This window comes from Lepidochelys kempii, chromosome 28 (genome assembly GCF_965140265.1).
Source record: "Lepidochelys kempii isolate rLepKem1 chromosome 28, rLepKem1.hap2, whole genome shotgun sequence".
NCBI classification, from domain to species: domain Eukaryota; kingdom Metazoa; phylum Chordata; order Testudines; family Cheloniidae; genus Lepidochelys; species Lepidochelys kempii.
Genome location: NC_133283.1, coordinates 41,450 through 53,138, shown reverse-complemented (window position 1 = coordinate 53,138; position 11,689 = coordinate 41,450). Strand labels below are relative to the sequence as shown.

Sequence of the window (11,689 nt, the reverse complement as noted above, 5' to 3'; positions counted from 1 at the left end):
ACGCGCTATCTCAGAGTAATCCGCCCCCCACCATGCTCATACAGAGCCCGGGGGACCAGGGGGGAGCCCGTGGCTGGGGGGCCCGGGGAGGGGGGGTTGACGGGGGGAGCAGGTCTGTGGGGCCGTCCTGCTCCCTCCCGGAGCCAGAGGCCGGTGTGGGTGCTAGGCGGGGGGTGGGGGTTGCTGAGGGGGGTGTCACCCAGTGGGGGGCCTGAGGGGTGGGGGTTGCTGAGGGGGGGTGTCACCCAGTGGGGGGCCTGAGGGAACTGGAGCAAGTGGGGGGGGGAGTCACACAGGGCCAGAGGTCAGCAGGGTGAGGGAGGGGGCAGTGGGGGGGCAGGCGGAGTTTGGGGGGTCTATGGGGGACGTGGGGGGCGGGGCTGGGGCAGTGCGTGTCCGCTGGGGTGAGGGGGTCACTTGTGGAGCTGGCGGCTGGTGGGGGGCAGTGGGGTGGGGGGCAGCGGGGTGGGGGGGTCACTCACGGAGCCGGAGGCTGGAGAGGAAGAGGAGGCCAAGCACGGCCGCAGTGGGGAGCAGCAGCCACGGCAGCCGCTGGGGGCCCATCCCCGCACACCCCGGCCCCACGGCGCCCGGCCCCACGGCCCTGAGCCCTGCCCCAGCCCGGCCCAGCTGCTCACCAAAGATAAGGGCCTGTTATCTGGGGCGGGGCTCCCATCCCCCCCCCGGGAGAGCCCCCCCAAGCCCCCTCCCGAGGGGAAATGCCCCATGTCCCTGTTCCCTGGCCAAAGCGGCACTGGGTGGGGGGCTGTCGCGGGCTCCCCTCAGCCCCATGGATCAAACCCAGGGTGGCTGAAGGCCAGATGGGGGGGGCGGGGAGCTGGTCGGGTTAAAAATTAACAGCTGAAGGGACTTTGCCTGATGGAGCGGAATGGGGGGAATGTGGGGGGAGAAGAAGGCTGGAGTATGGGGGCTCCCAGCCCCCACTCCCCTCCCAGCGACGGGGAGAGAACCCAGGTGTCCTGGCTCCCAGCCCCCCTGCTCTAACCCCCCCCCCCACTCCCCCAGAGCCGGGGAGAGAACCCAGGAGTCCTGGCTCCCAGCCCCCACTCCCCTCTCAGAGCCAGGGAGAGAACCCAGGCGTCCGGGCTCCCAGCCCCCCCTGCTCTAACCCAACAGCCCCCACTCCCGTCCCAGCGACGGGGAGAGAACCCAGGAGTCCTAGCTCCCAGCTCCCCCTGCTCCAACCCACCAGCCCCCACTCCCCTCCCAGAGCCGGGGAGAGAACCCAGGAGCCCTGGCTCCCAGCCCTGCCCCCCAGCACAGGGGCTGGGAAAGAGCCGACAGATACAGGGTGCAGGCAGAAACGGGACATGGCCTGCCCCAGAGGAACCCAGGAGTCCTGGCACCCAGCCCCCCCCACTCTAACCCACCAGACCCCACTCCCCTCCCAGAGCCAGGGAGAGAACCCAGGCGTCCGGGCTCCAAGCCCCCCCTGCTCTAACCCACCAGCCCCCACTCCCCTCCCAGCGACGGGGAGAGAACCCAGGAGTCCTAGCTCCCAGCTCCCCCTGCTCTAACCCACCAGCCCCCACTCCCCTCCCAGAGCCGGGGAGAGAACCCAGGAGCCCTGGCTCCCAGCCCTGCCCCCCAGCACAGGGGCTGGGAAAGAGCCGACAGATACAGGGTGCAGGCAGAAACGGGACATGGCCTGCCCCAGAGGAACCCAGGAGTCCTGGCACCCAGCCCCCCCCACTCTAACCCACCAGACCCCACTCCCCTCCCAGAGCCAGGGAGAGAACCCAGGAGTCCTGGCTCCCAGCCCCCCCCTGCTCTAACCCACCAGTCCCCACTCTCAGAGCCAGGGAGAGAACCCAGGAGTCCTAGCTCCCAGCTCCCCCCCCTCTAACCCACCAGCCCCCACTCCCCTCTCAGAGCCGGGGAGAGAACCCAGGAGTCCCCAGTTGCACAGACTCACCCGGGGGCGGCAGCTGGGGGGCAGCGGGAGGGCAGGGGGGGGCTGAGGTTCCCCGTTGCACAGACTCAGTCCCACAGGGGTTGGTTAAGGTTTTATTCAGCAATAGCCTAGCTCGGTGCGGGTGGGGGGCCGGGGGGACGGTTAGCAGGGGCTGAGTGGGGTCAGCTCTCCAGCTGGCATGGGACAGCCAGGTGGGGGCTGGGGGGGGGCAGTGCAGGGGCGTTCCCGGTCCCCAGGCAGGGGGTACGGGGGGGGACCAGTGGGGGGGCCGGGGAGTCTCATTTGAAGCGGCGCTCCTCGCCGGCTCTCCTTCGGGGCGCTCTCTGCCAGGCTCCTGGAGGGGGTGGGGGTGGCCCCGGACGCCTGGGTTCCTGCTGCCCCCGCAGCCCCCGCAGCCCCACGAGGAGGGAGACCCCCAGGCCGTAGAGGCAGCTGGCGGCCAGCGACCCCAGGTAGCACCACCAGGCCGTCATCAGGATCCGGCCCAGGCTGGGGGCCCCTGCGGGGGAGAGGGGACAGTTAGGGGGGGCTGTGGCTGTGACCCCAAAGCGGGCCCAGGGGGAGGGTTGGGGGTCCCGTACCGGTGCTCTGGGGGGCGGCGCTCCCCGCGGTCCCATTGCCGAGAGGGTCGGGCGGCGAGACAGGGTCTCTGGGGGATACCAAGCAACCTGTGGGTGTGGGGAGAGACGAATCGGGGGGTGAAATACCGTGGGGGGAAGGGGAGAGTTTGGGGGTTCGGGGGGGGGTCTCACCTTGCCGCCCGGCCCCCCTTCAGCTTGGCGCTGCTCTGCTGGACCCGGGTCTCGTGCTCCACCCGGCAGGTCACCCGGGCTCCGTCCAGCCAGGCCCGGGGCAGGAGGCTGAGCACGCTGGCGGCTCCTGCCCCATCCCAGCCCTCCGCCGGCGGGGAGGCCTCCCCAGGGCCCGGCTCCCGCCCGTCCACCTGCCAGCGCAGCCGGACCGGCTCCGGGGAGAACCCCCAGGCCAGGCACAGGAAGGCCGGGCCGGCCGCCCACGCCGGGCCCAGCAGCGCCACCTCCGGCGGGCGCTGCTTCCCGGGGTCACCTGGAACCGGAGAGGGGAGAGGGTCAGGGCGGGGGGTGGCATCGGTGGGGCTCGGTTCTAGGTGGGTCCTGGGCTGCTCTAGGGACTTGGGGCTTGGTTGTGTGTGGGATCAAGACTGGGTTCGGGGGGGCTCCCAGTGTCAGCCTTAGGCTGGATCGGACCCAGAATGGTTTGGCATGTTCTCTAGATCGTTTCGGGGTGGGTTCTAGATCAGCCCGAGGCATTTCCCCCCGGCACGGCCCCCACGAATCACGTGCCAGCTCCAGAACATTTCCACGGCTCTGAGCTGGAAGGGCTCTGGGCACGTTCCAGATCGAGTCGCGGCAGGTTCTAGATCGATTCGGGGTGGGTTCTAGATTGGACGTGGGTGTCCCTCCCCGCCCGGCCCCCACGAACCACGTGCCAGCTCCAGAACATTTCCACGGCTCTGAGCTGGGCACGTTCTAGGTCGAGTCGCGGCAGGTTCTAGATCGATTTGGGGTGGGTTCTAGATCGGACGTGGGTGTCCCTCCCCGCCCGGCCCCCACGAACCACGTGCCAGCTCCAGAACATTTCCACGGCTCTGAGCTGGGCACGTTCTAGGTCGAGTCGCGGCAGGTTCTAGATCGATTCGGGGTGGGTTCTAGATCGGACGTGGGTGTCCCTCCCCGCCCGGCCCCCACGAGCCATGTGCCAGCTCCAGAACATTTCCACGGCTCTGAGCTGGGCACGTTCTAGGTCGAGTCGCGGCAGGTTCTAGATCGATTCGGGGTGGGTTCTAGATCGGACGTGGGTGTCCCTCCCCGCCCGGCCCCCCACGAACCACGTGCCAGCTCCAGAACATTTCCACGGCTCTGAGCTGGGCACGTTCCAGGTCGAGTCGCGGCAGGTTCTAGATCGATTCGGGGTGGGTTCTAGATCGGACGTGGGTGTCCCTCCCCGCCCGGCCCCCACGAACCATGTGCCAGCTCCAGAACATTTCCACGGCTCTGAGCTGGACACGAGCTAGGTCGAGTCGCGGCAGGTTCTAGATCGACTCCGGGCGGGTTCTCGATCGGCCGTGGGTCTTCCCCCCCCGCACCGCCCCCACTGACCGCCTGCCAGCTCCAGAACATTTCCGTGGCTGGCTCTAGATTGATTTGGGGGCGGGCTCTCATTGGCTCGCCCGCTCTCGCTCTTCCGGCCGCAGCCCCGGCCGGCCCTGGGGGGCGCCGCTCCGGAGCCCGCTCCGGAACCCGCTCCGGAACGCCCCGCCGGGCTCTAGCCGGGCTCCGGGCCGGTTCCGGCCTGCTCACCTCCCAGGAGCAGGCGGGTGCCCTCTCCGAAGAGGTACCGGTTGGCGTACCAGACGGCGCAGTAGTACGTGCCGGCATCGGCGGGCTTCGCGTTGCCGATGGTGAGGCTGAAGGAGTTGGTGGCGCGCTCCAGGTCGGCGATGAAGCGCTCGGAGACGCCGGCCCCGTAGACGGGCTTGTTCCCCCCGGCCCGGTGGCTCAGCAGGAAGACGGGGCCCTGCCCGGGGGCCTGGTGGTACCAGGACAGGACGTGGGTGGTGATGTTGCTCCCCGACATCCGGCAGCGGAGCCGCGGGATCTTCTCGTCCACCACGTGGGATGGGGACGGCTGGGTCAGCCGGAGCGGCTCCCCCCAGGGCCCCTGCGGGGAGCGGAGAGGGGTGAGATGGGCCTTGGGGGGCATGGATTGGGGGGGGCTCACACACAGACCCCGACACTCGCACACACAGCCACTCACTAGTGGGTCAGAGCAGGGGGGCTGGGAGCCCGGACGCCTGGGTTCTCTCCCCAGCTCTGGGAGGGGAGTGGGGGCTGGTGGGTCAGAGCAGGGGGGGCTGGGAGCCCGGACGCCTGGGTTCTCTCCCCGGCTCAGGGAGGGGAGCGGGGGCTGGTGGGTTTAGAGCAGGGGGGCTGGGAGCCCGGACGCCTGGGTTCTCTCCCCAGCTCAGGGAGGGGAGCGGGGCTGGGGGGGTTAGAGCAGGGGGGCTGGGAGCCCGGACGCCTGGGTTCTCTCCCTGGCTCTGGGAGGGCAGTGGGGGCTGGGAGCCCGGACGCCTGGGTTCTCTCCCCAGCTCAGGGAGGGGAGCGGGGGGCTGGTGGGTTTAGAGCAGGGGGGCTGGGAGCCCGGACGCCTGGGTTCTCTCCCCGGCTCAGGGAGGGGAGCGGGGGCTGGTGGGTTTAGAGCAGGGGGGCTGGGAGCCCGGACGCCTGGGTTCTCTCCCGGCTCAGGCTGGTGGGTTTAGAGCAGGGGGGCTGGGAGCCGGGACAGGGGGTAGGGGCCCGAGGAGCCGTTACACAGGGCGTGTGTTCAGGGCTGCAGGGCGAGCTCACTGCGCACCCACCTAACCCGCCCCCCGCCGCTTCGCACCCCCCCCCCGCGAACCTACATCTGCTGAGCCAGCCCCTTCCAAACCCCACAAGAGTCCAGCCAACCGTGGGGGGGGGGGCAGGCGGGGGCGACGTGGGCAGCCCTGGTGCCTCCACAGACAGAGAGAGGGGGGTAGAGATATCGACGGGGTTCTCCAGCATCCGTCCGTCCATCCGCCTGACCCTCCTGCCAGCCTTCCCTATGTCCCCCCCATCCATCCGTCTGCCCGTCTGTCCATCCAGCCCTATGTCCCCCCATCCGTCCGTCCGTCCCTCCTTCCATCCTTCCCTATGGCTCCCCATCCGTCCGTCCGTCTGCCTGTCCCTCCATCCATCCAGCCCTATGTCCCCCCTACCATCCATCTGTCCGCCTGTCCACCCATCCCTATGTCCCCCCATCCATCCGTCCGTCCTCCTGCCCCTCCTTCCTTCCTTCCCTATGTCCCCGCATCCATCCGTCCATCCATCCATCCAGCCCTTTGTCCCCCCATCCATCCATCCATCTGTCCAGCCAGCCAGCCAGCCCTATGTATCCCCATCCTCCCATCTGTCCATTCTTCTCTATGTATCCCCATCCATCCATCCATCCATCCATCCATCCATCTGTCCCCCCACCCATCTGCCTGTCAGTCCATCCATCCAAGCCAGCCCTATGTACCCCCATCTGTCCGACCGCCCATCCATCCGTCCTCATGCACCCCCTCTATCCATCCCCATAAAGCACCCATCCATCTATGGCTCCCCATTTCCCTGCTGGGGTGGGCCGACTCCATTTGTTCCATCCAGGCGCTATCCATCCCTGGGGTGTCCCCTCCCCAACTCCCCGATTCCCCAGGTTTGGGGCTCCCCTGCCCTGCAGCGGCCTCACCCCCGAAGCAGAGAACGAGGAGGAAAAGGCCCATCGGAAGCTCCATGGCACCTCGGTCCCCGGGCGATTCTGCCTCCGTGATGGCGTTATGGGGCGGGACCCATTTCCTGACCCCCCCACCAGGGACGGGGAGTGGGGGTGGGGTGACGTCAGAGGCGGCAGCGGGATGGACCCATCTCAGATGCAGACTCACCTCCTTCCGGGTGCTTCTGCCGCATCCGTCGCAGGCCTGGGTGGGGCCCCGGGAAGGGGAAACCGAGGCACAGCGAGCTGCTGGAATGGGCACAGGGTCAGCTGGGAACAGGACCCAGGCCTGCTGAGCCCCAGCCGGGGGGGGGTCAGGACAAGGCCAGGCTGGTGACAGTCAGATCCCAGCCGGGTAGCGGGACGGCACAGACGCACCCTCAGCCGGCTACACCCCGCCGTCCGCTCGGCTACAGCTGCATCGGGGTGAGAGGGTCGGCAAGGGCTGTCAGCGTGTAAAAGAGACAAAGCCCCTTCACGCACACTTGCAAACATGCACGCTCGTGCGAGCAGGTTCACACGTGCGAGCAGATCTGCACACATGCAAACACACTTGTGCAAACAGATTCACACACACAGAGCCATGTACGCTCAGACTCCCCCTCCCCCTCTCCCCTCAAACTGCCTGGCACCCGTCGCGCTTGAAGCTGAGACCCAGGTGTGATCAGAGGGGCCCAATACCCCACCTCCCCCCCAGCCTGGGAGTGTGTAGCCCCCCCCACTGGGGCCACAGCTCCCGCCGCTGTCTGGGTCCGGCTGGGGGAGGGGAGGAGACCGGGTGGCTGGGGCCGTGGGGCCGATCCGGAGGGGACCTTGGGGCCGATCCGGGGAAGGGGAGGAGACCGGGTGGCTGGGGCCGTGGGGCCGATCCGGAGGGGACCGTGGGGCTGATCCAGGGGAGGGGAGGAGACCAGGTGGCTGGGGCCGTGGGGCCGATCCGGAGGGGGCCGTGGGGCCAATCCGGGGAAGGGGAGGAGCCCGGGTGGCTGGGGCCGTGGGGCCGATCCGGAGGGGACCTTGGGGCTGATCCAGGGGAGGGGAGGAGACTGGGTGGCTGGGGCCGATCTGGAGGGGACCTTGGGGCCGATCCGGGGAAGGGGAGGAGACCGGGTGGCTGGGGCCGTGGGGCCGATCCGGAGGGGACTGTGGGGCCGATCCGGGGAAGGGGAGGAGACCGGGTGGCTGGGGCCGTGGGGCTGATCTGGAGGGGACCTTGGGGCTGATCCAGGGGAGGGGAGGAGACCAGGTGGCTGGGGCCGTGGGGCCGATCCGGAGGGGACCTTGGGGCCGATCCGGGGAAGGGGAGGAGACCGGGTGGCTGGGGCCGTGGGGCCGATGTGGAGGGCAGCGGCGCGAAGCGTCCAGGCACAGCCCCCAGACAGACCCGGGCCCCGAATATCCCCTCCCTGCACCCACACGCCCGGCTGCTCTGGCGGCTTCTCCGGCGGCTCAGCCCAGCGCCCCTCGGGGGTCCCGGCCCCACGGCTGGCTGGAGAAGGGCCGGGGGGCACCCCAGGGACCCTCGCCGCGCCCGCTGGCATGTGACGGGGGCGCCCCGCGGGTCCCTGGGGTGCCCCGGCCGGAGTGGCCCCATCGCCCCTCGACCGGGGCGGGGAAGGAGGTGGCGTGTGGGGCGTGGGAAGGTCCAGCGCCCGGGGCACCATTTGCAGCAGTGAGACGGGGGGGACGAGCCCGGAGCCCCGTTGGCATCATGCCAGCGTTCCCGGCCCCGGGGGGGGGGAGCTGCCGGTCTGGGGGGGATACGGGGGGGGGCAGCCGTGTCTGAGCAGCGCGAATGCCCCACTTGCCACCTGGCTGCATCTCGGTGGTTTCCTCCTGGCCGGGTCTTTGCACCCTGCTCGGCGTGGGGGGGACGGGGGGCTGGCTGGGGAAGGCGGGGGGGCGGGGGGGGGAAGTGGTTGGTGGCTTTATCGCAAGCACCTCGTTATCAGGAAACGAGCAAGGCTGAATCAACAGCGATAAGGAGGCCGAAATCTCTCTCTCTCTCTCGCCCCCCGCCCGTCTCTGTTGCTGTGGGGCACCCTGCGGGCCCCTCTTCCCCTCCCATAGCTCCCCCCCGCCCCCCAACCCCGGTGTGTGTGTGGCTCAACACCAAGTCCCCCCCCCTCGGCCTTGCCGCTTCCTCACCCACTCCCTCCGTAAGTCACCCCCCCACACACACACCGTGCACCCCGACTCCCCGCCCCCCTCGGCCCTTCGGCTCCCCCAAGGCAATTCCCCCCTCCCCCCTGCCCATGTACCTCCCCCCCTAATTCACCTCCCCCCTCCCACACCGCAGCCCCCCTCGGGCGGAGATCTCAGCTGTTCAGATCCGTTAGCCATGCGGGGTCCCCCCCCCGCCTCTCAACCTGCAAGCTCCCCACAAACTCCCCCCCCCACGCCCCCCAGGATGGTAACAGCAGCTGCTATCAGACCCCCTCCCCCGCCCAGAGCTACGGGCTTGCCGAGAACCACTGAGGCAGGGGGCTGCGGGTCGGGAGTGAGGGGCACCCCCTGCAGCGGGGACACCGGGTCCACGGTGCAAGGGGGGCGGGAGGGGGACAGGGCGGCCTGGGTCACGGTGACCCCGCCCCGGGGAGATAAGGCCCCTGTGTGCCTTGGCGTTGGCCCAGGGACCAGCCGGGATACAAACGCCCCCTCGGCGCCCAGCCCGCAGACCCCGAGTCCGGCCACGGCCGCCATGCAGCTGCTGCTCGGTGCCCTGCTCTGCCTGTTGCTGGCCCCGGGGGCCGTGCCGGGGGGCCAGGCCGAGGCGCCCGCCTCCCGGCCCTACAACCAGGTCATCATGGCACCCAACGGGGCCCCGCGGGGGGCGTGGGGGCCTGTGGAGATGTGCCCCCCGGCCAGCTACGTCAACGGCTTCGCCTTGAAGGTAGCAGCCCCCCCCACCTGTACACCCCCCTTTTACATCCCCTGTCCCCCTCTGCCCCCAACAGCCCCCTTATTTCCCACCCCCATTTGCCTCCTCCCATCCCCCCTCTCAGTGCCCTCTCTCTGACCCTCGGGGCCCCCCCACCTCACCCCGTCTCTGCCCCCCCGCCCCCCAGGTGCACCCCTACCAGGGCGACGGGCCGGGGGAGGATGACACGGGGCTGAACGGGATCCGTCTGCACTGCTCCGACGGCTCCACCATCCAGTCCAGCGTGGGAGCGTGAGTACCGGACGCCTGGGTCCCTAACGGCAGCCCTGCACGGAGCCCCCCCTCCCCCGTACCCCACCAGCCATGGGCCTACCCCGCCTTGTGTCAGCCCCCAAGCGCTGGGCCCTTTCTGAGCCCCCCCCACCCCCGAGGAATCCCCCATCTGGAGAGGGAGGGAGGAACAGATGGGGGTCTGGGGACGGACATGGGGGTGAAGGGGGGAGGAAGGGATGGACAGATGGGTGGATGGGGGAGGGATGTGTAGACAGATGGGTGGGTTGATAGGTGGATGGGTGGATGGACGGATGGATGGACGGATGGGTAGGTGGGTGGATAGATGGATGGACGGGTGGGTGGGTAGGTGGGTGGAGGGATGGACAGACGGATGGATGCATGGGTGGGTAGGTGGGCCGAGGGATGGACGGACGGATGGGTGGGTAGGTGGGTGGGTGGATAGATGGACGGATGGGTGGACAGGTGGGTAGATGGTTGAGTGGGTGGATAGAGGGATGGACGGGTGGACAGGTGGGTAGATGGGTGGACAGGTGGGGGGATAGATGGATGGACGGACGGGTGGAGGAGTGGATGGAGAGACGGATGGTTGAGTGGGCGGGTGGGTGGTTAGATGGGTGGAGGGACGGACGGGTGGACAGGTGGGTGGGTGCAGGGACGGGTGGGTAGATGGGTGGAGAGATGGATGGACAGATGGGTGGACGGGTGGAGGGATGGATGGACAGACAAGTGGACAGGTGGCTGGATGGTTGAGTGGGAGGATGGGTGGATAGATGGATGGAGGGACGGACGGACGGGTGGGTGGATGGACGGACGGATGGATGCATGGGTGGGTAGGTGGGCTGAGGGATGGACAGACGGCTGGGTGGGTAGGTGGGTGGGTGGACGGATGGTTGGACAGGCGGGTAGACGGGTGGACAGGTGGGGGGATAGATGGACGGACGGGTGGACGGGTGGGTAAGTGGAGGGGTGGATGGAGAGATGGATGGTTGAGTGGGAGGATGGGTGGATAGATGGATGGAGGGACGGACGGACGGGTGGGTGGATGGACGGACGGATGGATGCATGGGTGGGTAGGTGGGCTGAGGGATGGACAGACGGCTGGGTGGGTAGGTGGGTGGGTGGACGGATGGTTGGACAGGTGGGTAGACGGGTGGACAGGTGGGGGGATAGATGGACGGACGGGTGGACGGGTGGGTAAGTGGAGGGGTGGATGGAGAGACGGATGGTTGAGTGGGAGGATGGGTGGATAGATGGATGGAGGGACGGACGGACGGGTGGGTGGATGGACGGACGGATGGATGCATGGGTGGGTAGGTGGGCTGAGGGATGGACAGACGGCTGGGTGGGTAGGTGGGTGGGTGGACGGATGGTTGGACAGGCGGGTAGACGGGTGGACAGGTGGGGGGATAGATGGACGGACGGGTGGGTAAGTGGAGGGGTGGATGGAGAGACGGATGGTTGAGTGGGAGGATGGGTGGATAGATGGATGGAGGGACGGACGGGTGGGTGGCTGGCTGGAGGGACGGGCGGACAGACGGATCTAACCCCTCCTCTCCCCCGCCCGGCTCAGCTGGGGCAGGTGGCTGGGCGCCCGGTACTGCCCCCGGGGCTACCTTCGGGCCTTCTCGCTGGGGGTGCAGCCGCGGCCGGACGCCGGGGACGACGTGGCCGCCACCGGCCTGCGCGTGGCCTGCTCCGACGGGGAGCTGCTGGCCGGGGACGCCGGGGGCCAGGAGGGGCCCTGGAGCCGCCCCTGCCTCTCCGGCTCTGTCTGCGGCCTCCAGACCCGGGTGGAGGAGCCCCGGGGCCAGCGGGGGGACAACACGGCCCTCAACGACGCCCGCTTCTTCTGCTGCCCCCCCTAGGGCCCCCCCCGGGGGCGCCCGCCCATTAAACCTGCCTCGCAGCCTCTTCCCAGCTGCCTCGTGTCTTTATTGGGGGCTGGGATTGTGGGGGGAGCCCGGCCTGCGGGGGGGGGGGGCGGGGGCGGCAGGCCCAGTGCACCGTGGGGGAGTGGGAGTGGGTCCTGGGGGGATCCGGGGTTCAATGGGGGGTCCCCAGTCCTGTGCCCCCTGGTGGGGGGAGGATTTGGAGTGGGTAGAGGGGAAGCCAGGCGGGGGAACCCGCTCAGCCCCCCAGCCCCTCTGCTGTCAATGTCCCAGTGTGGGGGGCCCCCCCAAATCAGGCTGCCTCTCAGCCTGTCCTTTGGGGGGCACCGTAGCCCCCCCCCCCGCCTGCTCCTGCTGGCGCCCTGGACCCAA

General features: G+C 69.3%; 3 protein-coding genes across 3 annotated transcripts in view; 1 reads left to right on the top strand and 2 right to left on the bottom strand.

Annotated features, from left to right (window-relative positions):
- PLD2 (phospholipase D2) overlaps positions 1 to 564 on the bottom strand; it is a 9,036-nt gene extending 8,472 nt beyond the window's left edge. The window contains exon 1 of the mRNA XM_073326444.1: positions 483 to 564. Coding sequence (XP_073182545.1) covers positions 483 to 564 — 82 coding nt within the window. The remainder of the gene's footprint in view (positions 1 to 482) is intronic.
- A 1,513-nt stretch (positions 565 to 2,077) lies between these two features.
- LOC140904132 (uncharacterized) lies at positions 2,078 to 7,794 on the bottom strand. Its single transcript, XM_073326443.1, has 6 exons — positions 7,638 to 7,794; positions 6,423 to 6,502; positions 4,276 to 4,636; positions 2,689 to 3,001; positions 2,518 to 2,604; positions 2,078 to 2,435 (listed from the first exon to the last, which is right to left on the bottom strand). Exons 1-6 carry the CDS (start codon positions 7,792 to 7,794, stop codon positions 2,078 to 2,080), a joined length of 1,356 nt encoding a protein of 451 aa, XP_073182544.1.
- Positions 7,795 to 8,420: 626 nt separating this feature from the next.
- LOC140904174 (vitelline membrane outer layer protein 1-like) lies at positions 8,421 to 11,339 on the top strand. Its single transcript, XM_073326498.1, has 3 exons — positions 8,421 to 9,146; positions 9,322 to 9,425; positions 10,999 to 11,339. The coding sequence occupies exons 1-3, from the start codon at positions 8,595 to 8,597 to the stop codon at positions 11,291 to 11,293; spliced, it is 951 nt and encodes a 316-aa protein (XP_073182599.1). The 5' UTR covers positions 8,421 to 8,594; the 3' UTR covers positions 11,294 to 11,339.
- The last annotated feature ends 350 nt before the right edge of the window (positions 11,340 to 11,689 follow it).